Source organism: Antedon bifida, chromosome 4 (assembly GCF_963402885.1).
Source record: "Antedon bifida chromosome 4, ecAntBifi1.1, whole genome shotgun sequence".
Lineage (NCBI taxonomy): Eukaryota > Metazoa > Echinodermata > Crinoidea > Comatulida > Antedonidae > Antedon > Antedon bifida.
Window position 1 is genome coordinate 15706358 of NC_136229.1, and position 24599 is coordinate 15730956.

General features: G+C 32.0%; 3 protein-coding genes across 4 annotated transcripts; all 3 read left to right on the forward strand.

The window, feature by feature from the left end:
* Positions 1–6766: 6766 nt before the first annotated feature.
* Positions 6767–11427, forward strand: LOC144839903 (cyclic GMP-AMP synthase-like). Of its 2 annotated transcripts, none has more exons than XM_078695481.1 (4): positions 6767–6816; positions 7509–7712; positions 8032–9077; positions 9319–11427. In XM_078695481.1, the coding sequence occupies exons 2-4, from the start codon at positions 7680–7682 to the stop codon at positions 9326–9328; spliced, it is 1089 nt and encodes a 362-aa protein (XP_078551607.1). In that variant the 5' UTR covers positions 6767–6816; positions 7509–7679; the 3' UTR covers positions 9329–11427. The 2 variants fall into 2 exon arrangements, with proteins under 2 accessions (XP_078551607.1, XP_078551608.1); XM_078695482.1 differs by having other exon boundaries at positions 7509–7657.
* Positions 11428–12898: 1471 nt separating this feature from the next.
* Positions 12899–16068, forward strand: LOC144841360 (cyclic GMP-AMP synthase-like). The gene is made up of 3 exons (XM_078697679.1): positions 12899–13005; positions 13562–14574; positions 14660–16068. Exons 2-3 carry the CDS (start codon positions 13565–13567, stop codon positions 14691–14693), a joined length of 1044 nt encoding a protein of 347 aa, XP_078553805.1. The 5' UTR covers positions 12899–13005; positions 13562–13564; the 3' UTR covers positions 14694–16068.
* A 691-nt stretch (positions 16069–16759) lies between these two features.
* Positions 16760–22364, forward strand: LOC144841354 (cyclic GMP-AMP synthase-like receptor 3). The gene is made up of 3 exons (XM_078697672.1): positions 16760–16892; positions 19123–20116; positions 20520–22364. The coding sequence occupies exons 2-3, from the start codon at positions 19131–19133 to the stop codon at positions 20779–20781; spliced, it is 1248 nt and encodes a 415-aa protein (XP_078553798.1). The 5' UTR covers positions 16760–16892; positions 19123–19130; the 3' UTR covers positions 20782–22364.
* Positions 22365–24599: the final 2235 nt, after the last annotated feature.

Sequence of the window (24599 nt, forward strand, 5' to 3'; positions counted from 1 at the left end):
TATTAAAAAAAATAATAAATAGGTGACCATTATGTATATCATGAATGTGTATGAATGTGTCTACATGGTATGATACTAAGGTTAACATTATGATATCATTGAGGAAAAAACAGAAAATAATGAAAAAAGGTAGAATAAGTTTAGAAATTATGTAATAAAAGATTGAACATAGTGGTAGTGAACCACAATGATACAATGCATTAAACGTGTAAAGGTTAAGATGTATATACATTAATATTTGCAATGGTAATTTACCTGCAAATTATTGACTTGTGTATGTTACTGTGTTACAGTGATCATGTATTGTAATACTTTCATATATACATATGTTAGTAACATATAAATTGTTTAAAATATTAAATGATTCATGAGATGTGTTAATAACTGTAGAATGGCAACAAATAACAAAACAAAAAAATCTTGGTGATCTATAAATGTATAAATTGAAAAATAAAACAAAACTAGATAATTTGATGATTAAGATATGTTATCATGAATTATAAGGTGTATGTATAGATGTATGTTATATTGGTACATACATGTTTTCTACATTTCCATACTGCAAATAGTTTGGTTATGCTTTGTAGCATGTTACAAACCGAATACTGTAATTATGTAATTATGATGAACTAGATTAGATGTATAAATGTGAAAATCATAATGAATGACAAAAAAAAGCACCGAAATTATTAACACACTATATATTTATTATTATAATGACAGTGGGGTTAAGTCCTGTACTAGCAAACTTTCGCTTCAAACTCCGAGCTAGTCACTGTTAGAGAAGATTTTTGCAACAGGAGGCTAAGAGGACCACACGCCTACTTCACTTTTAATGTTGTACTTTACGTTATTGATTATTTAAGACGCTTATACTAGTAATATCTGGTGAAGTAATTTTTCTGAATGTTTAATACACACTAAAATCAACGCAACAGGATTCTTAAATTATATATGAGTAGTTAGCACAATACGGAATAAACGTTTATTTCGATAAGTACGCAGTTGAGTAAAGAAGCAAGATGGCTGTCATCTTTAAAATCATAATCGTCATAATCTTGACTGTACCGCTTGTTATCTGCTGCAATGTTTCTGGTATGATTGCTTTTATTATTGTCATTATATTACTTTTATTACTATTTTAAAGTGTAATGTATATGTTTGCTATTGTAGTCTCTCGATCTGATCATTATCAGACTTTAAAAATTGAATAAACTTCGAATAATCGATTTTCTGCAGTGTTGTTTGTCTCTCATTGTTGTTAAACAATTCATTTCTCCAAAAATTGGATCAAATAAAACTATGATTTAGATAAAACTGGAATTTAAAGAAAAGCAAAAGGCAACTCAGCGATTGTCTTGACGTCAATGTAGGTTTTGTTTGAATTAATTAGTTTATTTTCGAGGGAAAAGTTTGAAGTTGTATTAATCTTCATTTGTATTGTTTTGGGGACAATACATCTTTGATGTAAAATAACACGAGGAGGTCACCGAGCAAAATTATCCATATCACAATGAACAACGGCAAGGAATCAGGATTACTAACCTATTATGACTACATAAAATAATATCATAATGTGTAACAACGTTACATGAGGAGTGTCTGTTAACTATCTTTTATCGGTTATTGTTTTGTATTTATTTATTTCTTATTCTGTTTTTTTTAATAGAAGCGGTTTGCCCAGCGAATTTCTATTGTCAGTTCTCATCAGTGAGATGCGAGTATAATTGTAACAATCCAATAAGCTATAACTGGACAGACATTTCTAATTACAACCAGCATTGTCCAATCAAATCATTGTAGGTATCTTTACTGAACTAATCATTAATATACCTAACATAATTTGACGACAACGACTAAGACGAAACAAGTTTGGGATAAACAGAATGTTCTTCACTCGGTCGATTTTCAATTTCTAAACGGTGAGAGTGGTGAAACTAAAAAATTCACAAAATTGACATGAAGTCAATTATTTCAACACATTGTTATGCGTACAATATTACTAAAGTGAAGCTGTTATTTGGTGATAGGCCCACTTTCCCTTTTTACCATGTATACTTGTCTCAAATCTCTATTGTCTGTTTTATGTTGTTGTCCACCAGTCGTTTTGACTTATTCACATTTAAAAACTGACGCAAATGTTAGGATATTGATATCGATGTACAGCGACATTGAAACACAGATTTCTGTTTAAAGCATTAAAAAAAGTCATCATCTTAAATAGGACAATTTATATATTTATTTACCTTTCCTGAAAATAAAATTATAAGTACTAAAGTTATCATAAATTATAAAACCGCGAAATTATGTAAGCAGATTTTTGTTTCTGGTTTTACATATTTGAAGATCAGAGTAGGCCTATATTTTATTTTCTTAAGTGTGAAAAGTGCCCAACATATTCAATTTCACATGTTTACTGTGTATTGTGTTTACTTTGAAGGAATTTGTCTTTGAACCAAATTATTACATTACCAGCCAAAATGTTTTCTGGTTTGACATCTGTAAGTGTTAAGTATTAATTGTCTTAATTACGTTTTTTGTTAATTCTAATTGAAACGTGTTCAATATAGACAATTTAGCATGTTTACTGTGTATTGTGTTTACTTTGAAGGAATTTGTCTTCCAACGAAATTAGTACATTACCAGCCACTATTTTCTCTGGACTGATATCTCTAGAACTGTAAGTGTTTATTTTTTATATAATTGCATTTAATTTGTTGTTATAATGCTAATTGAAAACTGGTCAACATAGACAATTCCACATGTTTACTGGGTATTCTGTTTACTTTGGAGATATTTGGACTTAAATAATTAGTACATTACAAGCCAATGGTTTTTCTAATTTTTTTTTATTCTATACTTGCCTCAAGTCTCTATTTTCATTTAAAATAATAATTTTTATTTCAACAGTTATTTAAATAAAAACAACATAACATTTTCCTACTTTGCTTCATCCCTTTTAATTTTGTAAGTTTTGAACATTTTACGTTTTACCAATTTATATACATTTCCAATATAATTATAAACAATTTAAGATGGATCAAAGTTTGCTTCAAAGTACAGCTTCTACGAAGAAGTATGTTAATCAAAGGCAGAACTAATTTGCCTAGAAATCATATAATTAAACGTACCAGGAGAAAAACATACCTTACCAACCAACAATAACTATATTCATTGCACATTCTCATTCTCGCCGACTCACTTTGTTAACATAATTATGCTTTTAATGGGTTATTTATATATTTACTATTTTGTAGAAACTTGATGGACAACGAATTACAGAATTACAGTGGTAAAACTTTTAAAGAACTGAAGAACTTAAAAGAACTGTAAGTATTGAATGAACCTTAATACCCATATATTTACAAATACTGCTTTTTTTCTGTTCAAGCACCTACTACATTTAATATTTGTTTTTGAAACTGTACACGCATTTATATTTCATGACCTTTAATTTAACGAATACAGTCAACTCTCTCAATACGGCACTCTCTGAAAACCAGAAACTCTTGAAGTCCAAACAGTCCCAAATCCATTGCCATTATATTGCCATCCGAATACCATACTTTCTGGAAAACCAGACATATTTGGCCAGTCCAAATGTGTTCGGTATTGAGAGTATTGACTTACCAATTATTTTTGCAGAACTGTATCGAACGGATTCTCTTTAATGCCCCTTTTTTGGCTAAGCTATTCGATGCCATCTTCTACGCTGATTTCAATCCGTACAAAAGTAGTTGCTAAATGCAACTGTTCTGCAACTAAAAAAATATATGAGGCAGGTCAGATGTACAAAATAACATTACTTACTTTACAACTATGTTTTTCCTCTCAGATATTCAGATCTGTTTAGTCTGTGTTGTCTCGTGGGTGACATTAATGTCTGTGAACCAAAAACAGATGCGTTTGCTTCCTGTGCAGACTTACTGAAACGAGAAGTATTAAGAGTATTAATGTTAATTATTGGTGTTTCATCTGTCATTGGTAATGGAATTGTTATTTTATCACGAAGACAAAAATAAGAATGATTTTAATAAGGTGCAAACCATGCTCATTACTAATCTGGCTGTGTCTGACATGCTGATGGCAGTATATCTGATCATCATAGCGAGTACAGATATACATTATAGAGGACGGTATGCGAAAGTTGCAAGCGATTGGAAATGCAGTTTACTTTGTAGCTTTGCCGGTGCTATTTCTACTCTCTCCGGTCAATGTTCTGTAACTACATTGATGATATTGAGCATTGACCGTGCAGTTAACATCGTGAACCCTTTCACTACAAAACGGCTAAACAGTACAAAATGTAAAATTATTATCGGTATTAGTTGGTTAGTTTGGATTGTTCTCAGTTTTCTTCCACTTGTAAACAAATTAGACTTTATCAATATATCGTATTTTGACAAAAACTACTATGGGAAACAGAGTGTTTGCCTTGCACTGCCACTAACAAGAAATCGATGGCCAGGCTGGGAGTATGCTATTGCTATTTTTATTGGATTCAATGGTTTAGGTTTTATCGTGATCGCAACGAGTTATGTTGCAATTTTTTTCTCTGTTAAGAGATCAGGAGCTACTGTCAACAAAATAAAAAGAAGAAATGATCTAACAAGAAGAGCTTGGAAATTAGGTATAATAGTTTTCACCGATTTCTGTTGTTGGTTTCCTGTCATACTGATGGGGATTTGTTCAGAGACGGAAAGGTGGGACATTCCAGAGGAAATATATGTTTGGGCGGCAACCTTCATAATTCCTATCAACTCGTGCATTAATCCGTATCTGTACACTATCGTGCATATGTTTACTTGCAATTCCCGCAAACCAAACTTAGAAAGAAATTAAGATGAGAACGTTTTGATATAGAACTGTTTTTAATTAAATCATCGTTGTACACAAATGCCTTTTTGTCAACAGAAGTATTTATATCTGTTTCTCTAACTTTTACTAGAGCTTATCACTATTATATTATACACACTGGTATTAATTGATTTTAATTATTAATTACTGCAAATATTAAACATATTTTAGTTTTCTAATTTAAAATATAAAATGAAGAATTCAATAAATAATGCATTACTACCTTTAAAAAAATAATTTAGATGGCAGGAATCAATTCCATAAAAATAAAATAATAATGATTTGATAAAAAAGAATCTTGACTTAATCATGAGATTGATAATGGAAAACTTCTTTTGAGAAGAACAGAACTCTTGTAAGAATGTTAATTGTTTTGCAATCAACTGTTATAGGTAGGCATACTGTAATAATAGTTTCTCATGATATGTTGTATACATTGTTTTTAATGTAGTCATTGGTTTAAAGAGAGAAATTAGGACCATGTTCGATCGTGATAAAACATGAAATCAAGACGATCTCATAGTAAAATCACAATGAGTTATTAATAGAACTCGCGACCTGTATGTGTATTTGGAAATAAATGCCGGCCTAGACTTTGAGTCTAGTGCAGAAGAAGCAGAGTTAAATCATCACAACGTAGTTTATCAATCAATATTGTCGTTACATGCCACAAAAACTGTAATTTTTCATAGTATTTTAATCAATTATATTCATGTTTGTTGTTCATATTCAAGTTTGTAAATACATATCATTCTTTGTAATTATGTTATGATTTCTATAATATAATGAATAGCTACACTAATTCATCGATAATGTTTGGTGGATTTTAGAAAGATGTCGTTAAGCGTATACTATTATTAGACGAAATAATAGATTAAAATAAATCAGTTTTCTATGGTTTAGTTATATACATTTTTAATCAGTAGTATTTATTTAATTACCCAGATTTATTTATTTGCCTTAGTAATTTAGCAAATGAGGGTAATAAATATAAAATAATGATAACAAAAATAGATGAAAGGAGAAAGCAGAAAAAAGATATGAACAAATGTAAAACAATTTAGGTAAGGGAAAAAGGGGGAAAATGGAAGCGAGGGAAAATACTTTATATTTTGATAGATATTTATGTATGTACTGTATTGTAATAGTTAAGTAGTGATGTATATTATAAAGAAAGCATGCGAATTAAATGTGTTGTTATAAAATTTAAACAAAATTTAAATAAATCGTTTATTACTGTTAATCATGCATTTCTGTATGTTTGTAATACATGTATAAAAATGAATGCAGTAAATTTGCAGTCATTAAAAAAATAATTAAATAGTGCTGTCTTACAAAGACTTTCTTATAAACCAAGGCCATACTTGGCTGCAGTCGCGTGCTCAAATTTGATTGTTTACCGACCGACCAGCCGACCGACCGTTTGCACACGCGACTAAAAATAACTATTCCAGATTTAGTCTTTACTATACTTATTAGTATTGTAAAAAAAAAACTACGAAAAAACTGGCTTATAAACCAACCGTTATAGGCCTACTTGATGGTAGCATGGTAGGCCTATTTATAATTAAGAGTTATAATACAATCATCCTACACAAAATCAAGTGACTATTAAAGGCATTAGGAATAGTTCATCTTAAGACAAGGATTCCCTTTTTATTATTTATTCTATTGTTCTTTAGTGTTTTTGGTTGTTATTTTATCATGTAAAAATCTATCGCAATTCAGTTTTACTGTTTTACCATTATAAACCATACAGTATGTGACAATTCAGTAAAATCGGTGGACCATATCCACGTTAGTAATGTATAATCAAGAACAATGAGGGCGACAAACCAAACAAGACTGGGAATTTCCGTTTTCCATTTGTAATTTTTCCGCTTCCGCTATACGTACAGAATATGATCGTCTGTATTTGTTCACAGTAATCCTAATTCAAGTTACTGACGCTATTGTTGAGTAAGTATAATATAATATTTAAAGCAATTTAGTACACCCATCATAATAGAATATAATATTGACACTAGTTTGAACTCAGGGTAGGTCTATGTAACATGAAGTTGGAATACAGTAAGCATGTAATATTAAAGTAGGCCTGTTGTAAACAGTTGGGTTTTTATAGGTGACACTAACTACCAACTGATTGCCATTCATTTTAAATGTGGCTACCAGCAGACAATGTCATTATTGTGTCAACCGTGTGTTTAATTTATTATTTATAAATCGGCACGGTTGACCGTGCAATAATGTAAAAAAATAATATATATATAAAAGTATATATATAAACAGTAGGCCCATTAATATTGAATATATAAAACCAAAGGCCTAAGCACGTTTGAAGTTTAACTTGCCGATGATAGAAAGATGAATTCCACATGCAGTCAGACGACGGAAGTGTCTAGATTTCTGCAGTATTACAGGAATATTTGTTAATAAAATATCATGTGCTTCACATTTCACCTCCGTGTATATCATATATGATAATTATCTAACCTTTACCTAACCTTACTGTACATGGTAAAGACACCACGTTAGAAATGAGATGCGGCACTGAGACTCTGATACCTCGACTGATAATACAGGCCTATTATATACTCCTACATTATATTGTTGACTCTGGCTTATTATATATAAATATATTGATATTACAGTCAACGCAAGTATACTCTCGGACCTTCTAATGATTCGTCTATATACAACCTACATGTCAATGCATCTGGTCGAGTGAAGGTCGCAATTCATCCAACCTCAAGCTCTCAATACAAGAGGCATACCTCTACTCTCAAACAGTTTTAACGAAGTACGTCAAAACTTCATTTATCATGTTAGAATCACCAACCTTAAGCAACAACAAGGTAAATTGTTTGTGGAGTATAATGAATAATTATAGGGCCATTTCAACTCGATCGAATCATGAACATTTTGACGCAAACATTTCGACAAGTCGTTTAAGAGATTATTACTAGATTTAGGGTTAGGTCGGGGTTTTTTGGGTGGAGACATTTCTTGACATACTATGAATGGATGATTGAAAGGTTCATTGATTAGGCCATAATTCTGGCAAGGTATCTTTCTAAATTATCATTTTATGTTGAAAAATTATGTGTTTTATGTTAGAAAATTGAATTTCTGCAAATCAATCATAGTATTTACCATACTATTTACCTCTTTTAGAAAATGCCTGAATCTAACCTGTTGAAGGAGCTAAGAAGTTATCTTAAAACTGATGTCACTTTTACTAAACTTGAACAAACACAGGCTAAAAAAGCCGTTCAAAAGATTCGAGAATACTTTCATAAATTCGAACACTCCTCACCATTCAACTTCAAGCAGATCTACCATCAAGGTAGTTCTTACGAAGGTCTAAAGGTCATAGCAGCTGATGAATTTGACCTTTTGATTCCCCTTAACCTAAAATCTACCGATTGGAAAATTACCAGACCAACAGAAAAAGATTTAGACAGCTATTTTTGGATTGAGAAGTCACAGAAGTCACAGAAGTCAGAGAAGTCCGAGAATTCAAATGAAAAATACCAAACATTTGATAATCTAGGACTGATAGAGCAAGAAAGATTAATACCGGCTAAAGTGCGTCAGAGCATGCAGTCGACTGTGCAGAAAGCTGTGAATGGTATGAAAGACCTAGGAATGATAATAAACCTGGCAGGTTCTGGTCCAGCTATTAAACTAAATGTTGATTATGACGACAAAGTGTTGTCTATTGATATCGTTCCAGGCTTAACACTAAACGGCAGACAGTTTGTTGCGAAAAGTCCCAGACATTTCCGTGATAACAAGGAATACGATCAACTATGGAGGGAGAGCTTCTCGGAGAAAGAAAAAGATAGAATAAAAACTATGGACAAAATGAATGATTGCCGTAGAGACTGTTTAAAAATTCTGAAGACAATTCAGAGAAAAAGAGGATCCTCCCAGCTGGGATCACTGTCGTCTTATCACCTGAAAACATGCATGCTACATTTATCCAATCGTGACTTATCGTGGAAGCCAGACAAATTGGCAGATAGGTTCAAGGATTTAGTTAAGTTGCTGATAGATTTTCTTAGTAAACACAACATACCAAACTTCTACTGTACATCAGTGAATCTAATTATTGATAGGAAAAAGTATGACACAAAATCACTGGATTGCATTGTGAGATGGCTGAACAATGCTACACGTGATGATGGGCAGATTATCAGTGTTTTACTTCAAGAAAGGTAATAGAACAAATGGTCTAATATCGCAAATAGCGTTAGTGATGCATGATGGGAAGGAATTGGAAGCAATGATGCCACCACCAGTATTATAAAGTTTGTATTATACGGTGGCGCTTGCGCTAAAACTCTTCCCATCATGCATTGTGTAGTAACGTCCCTCGCGAAATCAAGCTATTTGCGATAAACCTTATGAGCAATATCATTTTTATATTAATAAAAAAAATGTATTTTTGTTATTCAGAAAATCGTGAAATATTCAAGACCAAGTAATATACAACATAGTGAACTGAAATGTTACAACAGAAGATGAAGAAAAGGTTCCAAGAGTTGATCAATAGAGATTTACATTTGGGAGTAGTAAATATAACTAGGCAATATGATAAAACCTTTAAAGGAAAAGAATACCAGCTTGGAAGTTAAGTCCTACACGAGGAAAATGATTAAAAATGCAACATAAGGATAATAAAAATAAAACTCTTCAATAGGCCAAAAAATGAATTTTGTAAATATAGAAGGATGCGGAGGTTGATGTAAAAGTAAATATAATTACTGTAATTAATTTTAATTATATTTAAAGACCAGTCTGAGTGCGTGCTTGTGTTTTACAATTTAAAAGTTTCAAATAAATCAACCTTCAAATTCGAGTAACAATTACGATTAAAAGACAATTAGGCCTAATTTTGAATTAAATATTTTAAATTTATGCCTAATAATCATATTGTTTGTAAATATTTAAAATATATTGTAGAATTGCCCACTTGAAAGTGTTTGCAATGAGGATAGTTATTCAATTTAATCAGTGTATTTTCACAGGAAAAATCAAATATGCGAAAATGAACAATATTAAATCGGGACTCATGGAGTGAAGAAGAATTAAAACTTTGTCAGCCACGATAAAGATATCATCAACATGCGGTTGCAATGGACAATTCAACAGAAAGGATAATGTATTATCGAACGAATGCTATGTCCATTACCTGTTGAATGCTTTAACAATAAGACGCGCACTGTCTTTGATGGGGGTCTTGAAGATTAGTTTTTCATAAATGTTTAATGTCATTAAATACATCGAACGAATGCTATTGTTTAAACGACAAGTTAGGTATTATACCCGTCCACTACCCGTTGAGAATGCATAATCAAAAATGTTGCGCGCCTTGGCAGATTAACGCTGTATCGGTATTGAAGATGCAATATGTTTGCCATCGTCATCGTTTGCATCGTATGGACCTTGGTATCAAGTCTAACCAATCATTCCACTCACCCTCCTTTGTTACAAGATTATCATGCGTCAAAAGGGAGGGGCAGTGGATGTAATAAATTACCATTCCCTAACATATACCATGGAGATACCTCCATGCATATACAGTAACACAGTATCTACATGAACATTCTAGAATGTGTTTAGATTTAAGAAACCATCTTAAAGATTAAGAACAATCAGGAACATTCCAATAGTATGCTTTTAATAGAAAATTTAATCCAATAGAGTAAGAAGTATAAGGAATGATCTAGAAGGTTACGAACATATTGTATGTTACGTTTAGCACATCATTTTACAATCTGGATCCTACACTGATTGGTCGCATTCCACAGCAATCGTTTTAAGGCACATCGACGGAAATGTAGTAATATTAGGAAAAAACAGGTTGTAGGTTATTGAGTTAAAGTCCCTTGAATTGACAGTACAAATAATATTAAAGAAGAAATAAAGTCAATGACTAATTTGACAATATTGGTGTGTACAAATGCGGGTCAGCCTTAAAGTTCTTTAATTTTTTAAAAATCTAATTTATAATTAATCTATGTTTTATTAGAATGTATTAACTGTATTATTTGATGGGTAAATGTGTGTGGAAAATTGAATAAACAAACAAACAAACAAAGTGGAGTAACATGTAAGCATATCACCAATGAAAACTGTCATGCATTAGACAATGCCAGAGAATTAGTATCCTAAATAATTATGAAGATCCAACCAAAGGAATATATACTTATTTTGGTCTTGTTTGTGTTGTTTTGTTATGGGAAAACACATAATAGAAATTAAAATAACCATTTGGTGAATTCAAAAGTGTTCCCTTAATAGGGTATACAAAAAAAAGAGTTATACTTTAGTTAAATACGCTTGTTCCCTTAATAGGGGGTTTTACTTGAAATCCAATCATGTCATGTCAAAAAAATGAGTTACACTTGAGTTAAATATACTCTTGTTTTTAACTGTTTTATTTATTATTTTATTTTAAAATTTATTAAGTTTTAAAATGTTGCATAATGCCAGTGTTATGTAGTTTTAGCTTTGTATAGATCTTTGTATAGATGTAAAGCAGATTCATATTTAAAATAGTTTTCCGTAATATTTGTCATTTATCCTGAATATGTTTTTAAATAAATACAAAATTAAATAAACAATTTAATCTAGTTTTATGTTCTTACTACCTCCACAATTACTGATAAGATTACTGAATCAAGCAAAGGTATGATGGCTGCTGACAGTAGTGTTTAGTAGTATTTTTGATAATTGATTGATTCTACTCATAATAAGATAATTTTCCGAATATTGAAATAAAATATAATGTACAGTATAATTGTCACATGTATTGTTAAATGAAGAAACAAATTAATTGGAATCGAGTTGGCCTATAACTAAACAAAATATAAAGTTCTACCATAGAGAAAGTATTCCTCTGTCAATAAAATTCGTCAAGATCCCGATAACCCTTTAAATAAATTCTGTAAACTTAGCCAAACTGGTAGACTGATCACTCTCAATCAAAACACTAAACGTTGCCGACAAAAATTTGTTCATAATTCTATTCATGTTTTAAATAGCAAGTTTGTTAGATCTCTGTAATTTCTTTGTTATTGTATTTTTTTATTATATCAATGTAAATCAACCAACCAAATTTCATTTGTACCTTATTGTAAAAATGACAATGAATATTATCGTATCGTATCCTCTATGGTTTTCTACAACTGAAACAATTTGACCAGCAGCATAAAACATTTTGGAGTAAACAATTAAGTTGGTAAAACAGTGGTCAAAACAAATTAGAAGAGTACTAGGAAAAAAGAATGAGGGAAAAAATGGGCTGAAATATATATTGATTGTTCTAACAAATAAAAAAAAACATTAAAAAGGGAGAGGTAGAGGAATAAATGTATGTAATTAAAGGTTTCTATTCATCTTTTACGTTACGAAATCAACAACGTTTAAATGTTAAAATCTCAGATGCAAGCTTAAACATATAAGTTCAATTTTTTAATAAATTGGAAATAGATAAAGGTTTGGAATTGAATATTTAACACTCAGTAATTATAATTACTTGTACTTTAAAGGAGTCAACAGGCAGTCCATAACCCCTTATTCCCCGATACTATAAAACTAAATCTGATAAAGCAGTTATTAATGCGAATCATTATATGCTTGGACTCATCAACATTTTTGTCAGTAACAACACTCTTAGCCTACTTTGGACACACATTTAATAAATAATTAATAATTACAGTACTTGAATAAAAATGTGTTGAATAACATCGGACAATAATAGTTAATCCCCTCAATTCAAGCCATCAAAGCAATTGGTTTTATCTAACAATTATGTATTCAAAATCATTTGAGTGTACAGTGCGGTATAGCCTGCAATGTTATATTTTCTTTCAACAATACTATTCACCAACTCGGCTATTCACCAACACAAGACAATGAGACCAACCACACTACAGTACTGTATTTCCAGACAACAGAGGGCGACAAACCAAACATGCCTGGGAATTTCCAGGTTTGTTTTGTTTTTCTGTTGCGTAGTCGTTCGGTGTCACGCCCATCGTCTATCTACCAGAAAGGCCTAGCTAGTAAGCTAATATTATAGTCTAGTACAATAACTCCTTGGTGAAATTAGTGACAACATAATTATCCCTGTCGAGAGTAAGTACAGTATTCTAAGCAATGAAATACACCACTGTAGAATATAATTATTTCAAATTTAGTATTATGAATGAATATGTACAGTAAATAATAATAATACGTAGCCTACAGACTGAGTGCGGTTCATTTCGGTCGCCGGGTATGGAACGGCCAAATTTAGGATATTGTTAGTTATTTTCCAGTTGTTACATTTTGCATAGGGTACCGTACCAAAGCCTTTGCCAGTAAGGTGAATTACATCCCTCTATCTAAGCAAATGGTAGCCATGATGATGATGGAACCCAGCTACCATAATAGGTTGCTATCGGAAATTCTAAAACCGTCAATATATTATATATACTGTATATATACAGTACTTTTTTATCTGCGTTTTATGGATCTATAAAAATGGTAATGTGCAGTGTATGATATTAATATTTTTGTCTTTCCAGTAACGTTTATTTTGCCTTTTGTTGAATAAAATGCATATTTTTAATGAAAGTCTTTTTATTTAGAAATGAAATTTCTAGGCAAATTGATCATGGTAATTACTTACTGCATCATTTTATCTTTTCAGACAATGTCTGAATCAAACCTGTTGCTGGAACTAAGGAATTATCTTAAAACTGAAGTCACTTTCACTAAACTTGAACAAACACAGGCAAAAGAAGCCGTTCAAAATATTCGAAAATCTTTTCATAAATTCCAACACTCCACACCATTCAACTTCAAGCAGATCTACCATCAAGGAAGTTCATACGAAGGTCTAAAGGTCATAGCAGCTGATGAATTTGACCTTTTGATTCCCCTTAACCTAAAATCTAGCGATTGGAAAATCAAAGAACCAAGAGAAAAAGACTTAGGTAACTACTTTTGGATTGAAAAGTCAGAGAAGTCACAGAATTCAAATGAAAATGACAAGACCTTTGATGATCTAATAGAGCAAGAGAGATTGATACCGGAAAAAGTGCGTAAATGCATGCAGTCGACTGTGCAGAAGGCTGTGAATGGTATGACAGGAATGACAATTAACCTGAGAAGTTCTGGCCCAGCTATCACACTAAAGTTCAATGACAAAAAGTTGTCTATTGATATTGTTCCCGGCTTAATACTAAACGGCAGACATTTTGTTGCTAAAAGTCCCCGACATTTTCGTGATCACAAGGAATACGGTAAACTATGGAGGGAGAGCTTTTCCAAGAAAGAAAAAAAAAGAATAAAAGCTATGGACAAAATGAATGAATGCCGTCGAGATTGTCTAAAAATTCTAAAGACAATTCGGGAAAAAAGAGGAGAATCCCAACTAAAACTACTGTCGTCTTATCACCTGAAAACATGCATGCTTCACTTAGCAAATCGTACTGAATTATCGTGGGAGCCAGACAAATTGGCAGATAGGTTCAAGGATTTAGTTCAGACATTGATAGATTTTCTTAGTGAATCCAACATACCACACTTTCACTGCAGATCAATGAATCTAATTATTAATAAGAATAAGTACAACAAAGAATCACTGGATCATATTGTGAAGTGGCTGGAAAATGCTAGACGTGAAGACGAGCAGATAATCAGTGTGTTACTTCACGAAAAGTAAGAATTTATGGCAACAGTCTAACGTTTATAATCAATAGAATTTTTAGATAACTGAAATAAAACATTTTGTTTTTTTTTACAGAAAACCACAAAGTATTCAGGACCAAGTTGAATAATGTACAACATGCAATACTGACAGCAGGGCAGAGATTAGCAACTGAAATACAGGGGAAAGATGGTTTTAACTAGATTAACTTTTCAAAAGTAAGCAACTAGACAAGTCTTGTTTAAAGAGGGAAGCCCAGATCAGAAATATCACTGCTTTCCATTGGGAAACAGACATATTATTACCCCAGTCATTTTTGGATCAACACATATGGAAACATACTTCCATAAGTTACCAGCGCAAATTCATGCATTGACCTTAACAGGTACCAACTTGTATATGTACAGCTGGGTGGAGAGAGGCAAACATAGTGTCTTGCCGAAGGATACAAGCAATGCAACGATGTTGGATTAGAATCCTCGACGATCTCACTGTACCACCACGCCCTTCACGCTATGAAGGTCCATGGTTATACCTACTGAAAATGCAAGGAAAGATGATTAAATTAGTTGGCCAGCAGAGGGTACAACTAGACAATAGAAAAACAATGTTTTGAAAATAGGCCTACAGACAACAAAAATAGGGGATGTGTAAATAAATGTATGTTAACATTTAAATTTGGGGTTTATTGTTTTCTAATGATACTGTAATTTTGATTCATTATGTAAGCATAAACATATTTTTGATATGTTGTTTCTTTATAAGGTTTTAATTCTGTATTTGATTGAGATCTGATATCTTGGTTCAAATTGAACATTTCTGGTCGTACTCACTCTAAGAATCAAAATCATGTACCTTTTGAACCGGTAGATGAGAGTATATTGATATATTTTTTGACAGATAGTTTTATCCGTTTTTAGATCTGAAATTGTAAAAGTTGTTAGATGTTTATATTTTTGTATCTAGCTCCTCTTGTTTTCCACTCTAAAAATGTTATATCTCTGTGCAATAGACCTCAGATTCAATACTTTAAATGTCTGTTTTTCTAAAAACTTGTACTGGACCAAGGTTATAAACTAATTTAAATTACAGTACTTAAATAAAAGCAGACTATTGTGTATATATTGTGACAAATAAGGTTTTGAAACTTATTTGCTAAATTATTGACATACATGATAATGATGTAATATTATTTTGTGACACTTTTGCAAAAGAATTTTTACAAAATATGGCAAAATGTGTATTTTATTGTTAAATCCTGATCTGTGTTGTGTTCATTTTTATTTGTATTTATTAATATTAAGAAACACTCTATGTAACCCTTTGTAAAACTAATCGGTGATGGCACTCGACAATCATTACTACAATTATTGATAAAATTAATTAATCAAAGGTGATGGCAGCTTGCAGTAGTGTTTTTATTAGTATTTTAATTCTTTCTTTGATTTCTTAAAATTGTTTAATTCATTTTATGCATTTTAATAAACATTCAATGGTACTTTGCATTCAGAATTACGGTTCAGTCTTTGACGGTTATGTACGGTACGCCAAGAAAATAACACAAACATCAATGCAGTTTTTGAAATACACAAATGGACAGAAGACAAACCAACCAGCTGGTTTACATTTATACCCACCTATTCGGGGAGCACCCTCTAAATAGAGTAATTTCTAACACCACTTCTAGTGACGGTATTTAGTTGAAGGGATTCTAATTAGAGACCAAAGCTATTAAAGACCACTAAAACATGCTGGTCTATAATTGGAGGAAGACCTTATTACATTCTCAGCACCCAAAAAGTGGACAACTTGTCTAACAACATAATTCTGGGCTCAGATTCTCTTGACTTGTTTCCGTAATTTTGTTATTTAAAAAAAAAAGAAAAGGAAAATGATTACAACATAGGGGCCTAAATGAGAAATATATGTTCTGTCTAATAATAACAACAAAAATTAAAACTAAGCGTATTTAATTGGTATGAATTAAATAGTTATAATTTTGTATTTATTGTTTTATCTCTGTCATTTAGGCATAAATGTTCGTTTTCAAAAGTAGCCAATCATGTAAAAATATGACTCACGCCTTAATATGACGTCATTAGTTTCGTAAATATCGAAGATTCTAGAACAACGAGTGGGAATTTCCAATATCACTAGTGTATAAATTTAATAGCTTTTTGTAAATGTTTAACACATGGGCCATGACGAGGAAGTAACGGAACATCCTATTTGTTACTAATACTAATTTAAAACACAGTTTGTCACAAATTTGCGTGATCAAAACCAGCCGGAAGGTCTAGTCAAAATACTGTTTCACAAACAAACTAAGGTTAGTCAATTGTCATCATTTATTTTATTCAATTTTCCGTAAAGTGGTTATATGGCTGCGTAGAGTAGATATCATCTAGGCTTATATAGATTTACGTAAGGGCAAGAATTCGATAAATCGCGCGTTACTTCTAGAATGTGTACTCGATGGTATATAAAGTTGGTTCGTACTTTCGGTACTGATTTTAACCACCTGATGTAACCCTGTTTACTAATGAAATTGAGTTAGATAATCAGTTATTGACAATTAAAACGAATTAGGTTCAACGATTTGCCCCAAATAGGGGTGTTTTCCGATCGTGGTATACACTGTCTAATGAATGTCCATCTTGTACTCCGCACACAATAATACGAGGATGTTTCGCATTTTCCTATCTCCTCCTACGATAACTGATTTTAATAGCTGAAAACCGGTTGAACAGCTCGAGTACAGCATCATAATGCTGAAGACAGGCGGATTTTCTTTAAAAAAATACTATTTTGATAGATTTAATATACGTTTATACAAATCAGGGGCAGATCTAGGATTTTGATAAAGAGGGGGCCGATATGGGAAAAATAATCGTCTATGGGTTTTTTCAGACGCCCGGAGATAGAATCTCAAGAGTTTTGGCCAGTCGATTCTTATCTAATTATTCTCATATAATTATCTGAATATAGTGGGTTTTATAGACCATATTTAATATACGGAACTGGTATTTTTTTGCGCCTTAAGGCTGTTTTCTCGTCGCGAATTTTTACACATTTTTTACGCGATCGTTAATGGTTTCTTGGTTCTTTCGACGTTGCTGTGACACATAGACGTGAAGTTTTGCAAAGCCAAGGCCGGTCACGCGCAGCCGGGCTTGTGTGAAAATTGAAAAAGTTACGGGTTTTGATGCTTTAACCCAGCCGGCCTAGGACATGTTTTCGCTGATATCTTAATCTAGTCTTTACACTAAAGACAAACATTAAATTAATTTAATTTTACTTACACTTGTTATTTTGAAATATCAGACTTTAAAAGAGTACAAAAAACATCGTCGCGTTGTAAAAAATCAAGAATTGTCAGCGCGTACGTATTTTTTCACAAACAATGATGACGTAATTTATGAACTATTTGATTGGTCAGTCAGTTTTACTGAATGGAACAAATTATTATTATACCTCCATGGTTTGACACAAGGTCCCTTGGAGAATAAACATAATAGTTTTGCAATGCTGTACAATACTGTAATTAGGTATTAACCACTTTTGATCGCCATTTGAATCGCAAATTTCTTATTGTGAGTGTTGGTACTGTTAGATATAATATAAACAAATATACAAATAAATCTTATTACTGTGAGTGTGGGTAGCCCCTACTGTTAGATTATAAACACATAATATACAAATAAACTTTATTACTGACAGTTGCTTCTCAATGTTTATATTAATTAATAATTACAAAATATATCAACGTCGTAGTGGTGTATCGTTACATGTACTACTATTTCAATCGACTATGACAGTGACAGTTTTAACAAAGTATTAAATCGCAAATGTTTTACTGTATTTAGTTGTATATTATTTATAGGCCTATAAAGCATGAAAAAATATTATTAATAATACCTATACCACGCCCGTCATTTAGTATTTTTTCAATTTTATTTAAAGACGATGTACATCCTTTCAGAGAGGTTCCAATGAAGACATTCATTCATACAAAAAAAATCTACCGCGCACGTGACCTAAGCTTTGCCTAAATAGGCAAAATCCTTCTTGCGACGACACAACGAATGGTGGGGAAGGCAAAAAAAAACAATAAAAAAAAAAACATTGAAATAACATTATTATCATCATGTACAAAGTTTACTATTGCATTTATGTAAATGCTTATGTGTACGTCACAGTTCGTAAATTCCCACTATCTGATTTTAGATGCTATGTAAATATGTGTCATTTTTAATCATTTGATAAATAATCAGTTAGTCTATATACCACGAATAAAGTTAGAAGGATATTTCCAAATATAATATAAGATTCATTTACGGTACGGTATGTATTATTGAAATTGATTTTCAAGGAGGCCTATAATTGCCCATATACGCAGAGAACCATCTGGATCGAACAGTTAAATAAATAATATAGGTTTAATTTGTATAGTATCATTAACTAATGAAAACATTAAAATAAAATGCATTTCTTAGAAATTAAATCATTAAAATACTATCGTTGTATCTATTCACATAACCATCTTTTACAATTTTTAGAGTGCAGTATGTGTGCAGCAAATTTGATAGGAGCTCTAAGGAGTTACCGTCTAAATGAAGTTAACATCCCTCAACATGAACAGACACAAGCAAAAGAAGCCGTTCAAAAAATAAAAAACGTGTTTGTGAGATCCCACCACTCTTCACCATTTAACTTCAGGCAGATCTTTCATCAAGGAAGTTCATACGAAGGTTTGAAGGTGATAGCGGCAGACGAATTTGATTTACTGGTTCCTTTGGACCTATCTACTAATTGGAGAATCACAGAAGGAGGTTTAGATGGCTACTATTTTATTGAGAAAACGTCACATTCCACTGACTCGACATTGGGTAACCTTATACAAGACGGACGATTGAACCCTGATAGAGTTCGAAGGAGCATGCAGTCAACTGTGCAGACAGTGGTTAATGGAATGGGTGGCCTAGGTATGAGGATAAACCTTAGTTATTCTGGTCCAGCCATAACGTTGGATGTTGGATACAACGGAAGAAGTATGTCTATTGATATAGTTCCAAGCCTAAACATTGGTGGTAGGCACTTTGTGGCTAAAAGTCCTCGTCATTTGAATGCTTCTGCATACGATCAATTATGGAGGGAGAGTTTCTCGGATAGAGAAAAAAGTATATTCAACAACATCGACCGAATAAATGAATGCCGTAGAGATACCCTAAAAATTCTTAAGACAGTTCAGAAGAAGGCAGGATCTTCACAACTCGGAATGTTGTCGTCATATCACCTTAAGACGTGTATGCTACATTTAAACAACAACCGTCCTGATCTATCGTGGCATCAAGACAGATTGGCTGATAGATTCAACGACTTGGTTCAGACTCTGATGCATTTTCTTGAAACTCGCAACATGCCAAACTTCTTCAGCGGATCAGTGAATCTGCTTGATCGTTATGATCCAGACTCACTAAACAACATTCTGGGATGGCTTAGAAGAGCTATGCGTGATGATGAGCCTATTATCAGTGTCCTACTGAATAAAAGGTAAGCCAGTAATGAATGAAATTTATTTTTCACCAAATTCCATGGAAACATTATTGGATGCTTCTTGCACAATGTTGAATTGCTTGCATATAGTGCCTGAAGTATATGCCATAATTTGATTGTTTTGCCTATTCGAAATATAGTTTAAGGGTCCAGTATCGCGAAGTTTGGTGCGATGATAATCATTTTAAGTGTTTCATATCTGTTCACTGTTTTTGACTATTAACGCACTCCAGGTAGCGCTTTTTAATTCATCGGAGAGATTTGCGGTTCACACACTTATTATTTTGCTAACTCTGACAAATGACATGAAACTTGAGGTTATCATGTTGTTATTTTTTGCGAATTATATTATTATATTTACATAATAACTATTTCTACATTATATATATTTTTACTTTAGTTATGCAACACGTACCTCCGATACATTTGACATTTTTGTCAAAAACCATGATGGAAAATCTATCGTTTATCAAAACATGGGCAGATCAACCACAGTAAAACAACTAAAACAAGAAATCGCAGGAAGTGAGGGTGTTCCAGTGAATCAACAGAGACTAACATTTGAGAGTAAACAACTAGAAGATGGGAACACGTTGGGATATTACAACATTAAAGACCAAAGTACAATTTATCTCCTAGGAAGATTAAGAGGAGGTCGATAATACAGATCGAAATCAATCCTAAAAGGTTACATGCCTACATACAGCCTATACCGGTGAAATATTTTATATATCAAGCTTTGTCTACACTATCAAACTTTATGTGACAACAAAATGTGATGTGCCCATAAATGAACATGATGACGTCATTATTACTACCCTATTTGGGCAAACCACACTTTTTTTGTGAAACTATTAGTAATTGAGAGGGGAGTTTTTCGATTATAGTTATTCAGGTAATGATTAGGCTGAGATATTGATTAAGAAAAATAATTTAATTTATACAAGTTGTTTTAAACTTATATGTTGTACTTCATCATTATGTATTATAGTCTGTTCTTAACGGTTTACTGCCATTGGCTTCCGTTATTTTAAGTGATGGACGTACAATTGTTTTAAATTTATAATTCGTACATTAATACATTTAATTTAAAATTAACCTCAAATATGCCTTCAGACAAAAAATAGGGTGTGTGCCAATAAATGTATGTAAATAAAATGTTAAAGATGTATTGTCCCTTTGTCAAATTCCAAAAAAATAAAAAATAAAAGATTTTGAAAAAAAGTGGGTCATTTTGAAGTATCATAATAGTTATTAACTTTCACCAAAAATTAGTCGAAAAAAAAATCATTTAACTGAAATACAGACGTTTTTTGGTTCAAAAAATAACTTTGACTTCCAGTCAAAGTTTTCGATCAAAACATATCTCATAATGCAACACGCTTATTTGGCTACTCTGTATGCATATTCATAAAACTTCCTCGCGATCTGTGTGAAAACACCTCCTCAACCGTGACGAGTTGTAAACAATCCTAATTAGCATCATGCATAATGTATAATCATGGTTTGAAATCTTTGTTTACTTTCGATCGCGATGATTTTCCAGAAGAAATGTAATCAGGTTAATTTAGCTGTTAATTACGTAAAATTGTTGTTTTTGGCTCGAATTTTCGACTTAAAGTGAATAACTTTAACATTACTTTGATATGGCCAATTTAAATTTAGAATATTCTGACCTTCATTTTTTTGTGTTTTAAATGTTTTAAACTTGGGTTTTATTGTTTTTAACTAAGATGTTTCCGAATGATACTGTAGTTTTGATTCATTATGTAAGCATAAACTTGTTTTCAGTGGCTCTCGTTTTCTTGTTTTCCACTCTAAAAAATATTAAATATGATGTTATATCTATATCTATATATGTGCAACAGACCTCAGATTCAATACTTTAAATGTTTGTTTTTCTCAGAATTAAAAGCTTGTACTGGACCAAGGTTATAAACTAATTTAACTAATAATTAAATAATAAGGTTATGAAACTTATTTGCTAAATTAATGAGATACATGACAATGATGTAATTTCTGACACTTTTTTGCAAAATAATTGTTTAAAAAAAAATATGTCAAAATTTGTCTTTTATTAAATCCTGATCTGTGTTGTGTTCATTTTTATTTGTATTCATTAATATTAAGAAGCAATCTATGTAACCCTTTGATGGCACTCGACAATCATTCCTACAATTACTGATAAAATTAATTAATCAAAGGTGATGGCAGCTTGAAATAGTGTTTTTATTAATATTTTAATCCTATCTTTGATTTCTTAAAATTGTTCAATTCATTTTATGCATTTTAATAAACATTTAATGGTACTTTGCATTCAGAATTACGGTTCAGTGTCTTTGGCGGTTATGTACGCTACGCCAAGAAAATAACACAAACATCAATTCAGTTTTTGAAATACACAAATGGACAGAAGACAAACCAACCAGCTGGTTTACATTTATACCCAACTCTTTGAAGAGCACCCTCTAAATAGGATAATTTAAACACAACTTCTAGTGACGGTCTTTAGTTGAAGGGATTCTAATTAGAGACCAAAGCTATTAAAGACCACTAAAATCTATGTCGCAAAAGTGGTATTTAATTGGAGGAAGACCTTATTACATTCTCAGCACCCAAAAAGTGGACAACTTTGCCTAACAACATATGCTGGGCTCAGATTCTCTTGACTTGTTTCCGTAATTTTGTTATATCACAAAAAAGAAAAGGAATATTATTACAACATAGGGGCCTAAGTGATAAATATATGTTCTGTCTAATAATAACAACAATTAACACTAAGCGTATGTAATTGGTATTAATTAAATAGTTATATTTTTGTATTAATTGTTTTATCTCAGCATGTCATTTAGGTCTAAATGTTTGTTTTCAATAGTGTAGCCAATCATGTAAAAATATGACTCACGCCTTAATATGACGTCATTACTTTCATGCATGACTGTTCTAGAACTACGAGAGGGAATTTCAAATATCACTATAGTGTATAAAATGTTAGCATATGTTATAATGTTCAACCGATGGCGATGAAGTAACGGGACTTCCTATTTGTTAATAATAATTTAAAACATAGTTTGTCACAAATGTGCGTGATCAAAATCAGCCGGAACCGGAAGGTCTCGTCAAAATACTGCTTTAAAAACAAACTAAGGTTAGTCAATTGTCATCATTTATGTTATTTAACTTTCATTAAGATGGTTATATGGCTGCGTAGAGTAGATATCATACGATTGAATTAACAATCGGTGCATTTTCCCTCACTGCAGACTGTAGGCCTAATAATATCATACTAACAATAATATTTTAAGTTTAACAAGGTCATATACCATGTATACATGGCTGTAGTCGCGTGCTCAAATTTAAATTAGTGTTTACCGATCGACCAACCTACACAGTATGATCGCATCATATGACAAACTTTATTATTCCAAATTAACAGTCACAAATTATTATTAATAAATACCTATACTACGCCCGTCATTTAGTATTTTTTCAATTTTATTTTGAAAGACGATGTGCATCCTCTATACGCACGTCCGATTTCCTTCATAAAGGTTCCAATTAACTTAACATTCATTCATAAAAATTTACCACGCACGTGACCAAAGCTTTGATTCAATAAATAGGCCAAATCCTTCTTGCAACGACACGAACGAATGGTGGAGAAGGTAAAACAATAACAAAAATAAAAAAATACATTGAAATAACATTATTATCATAATGTACAAAGTTTGCTGTTGCATTTATGTAAATGCTTATGTGTATGTCACAGTTCGTAAATTCCCACTCTCGTAAATTCCCACTATCTGATTTTAGATGCTGTGTAAATATGTACCATTTTTAATCATTTGATAAATAATCAGTTAGTCTATATACCACGAAGAAAGTTAGAAGGATATTTCCAAATATTTACGGTTATTACCTCCGCCAAGGAGGTTATGTTATCAACCCTGTATGTTTGTGTGTGCGTGTGTGTGTGTGTGTGACGTTTGTGTGTGTGTCTGTGAACAGCCTGGAGGCCACAGTTTTTATCCGATTCTCACCAAATTTGGACACAATGATCTATGCCTCAAAAGCTCGGACGAGTTCGAATTTGAGGGGAAAAGGTCATAGGTCAAGGTCACAACTAACAAAAAACTATTTTACTGCCTAGAGACCACATTTTTTATCCGATTCTCACCAAACTTAGCCACAATGATCAATGACTCATCATATAATTGTGGTTAAATTTTGAAGGGTCAGGGTCAAAGATCAAGGTCCACAAAAAAAAAAAAAAAAATAATAATAAAAAAAAAAAATCTCAGCGGGACTTGAACCTGCGATCTGAACTGTGAGAGGCTGGATACATAACCATTACACCAAACTCTCATCCACAACTTTGTAGTGTGCAGTTAGTCTATTTACATTTAGAACTAATTGAAAAAAAAAAAAAAATATATATATATATATATATCCGGGGACATTTTATGTAGGGGAATTTTAC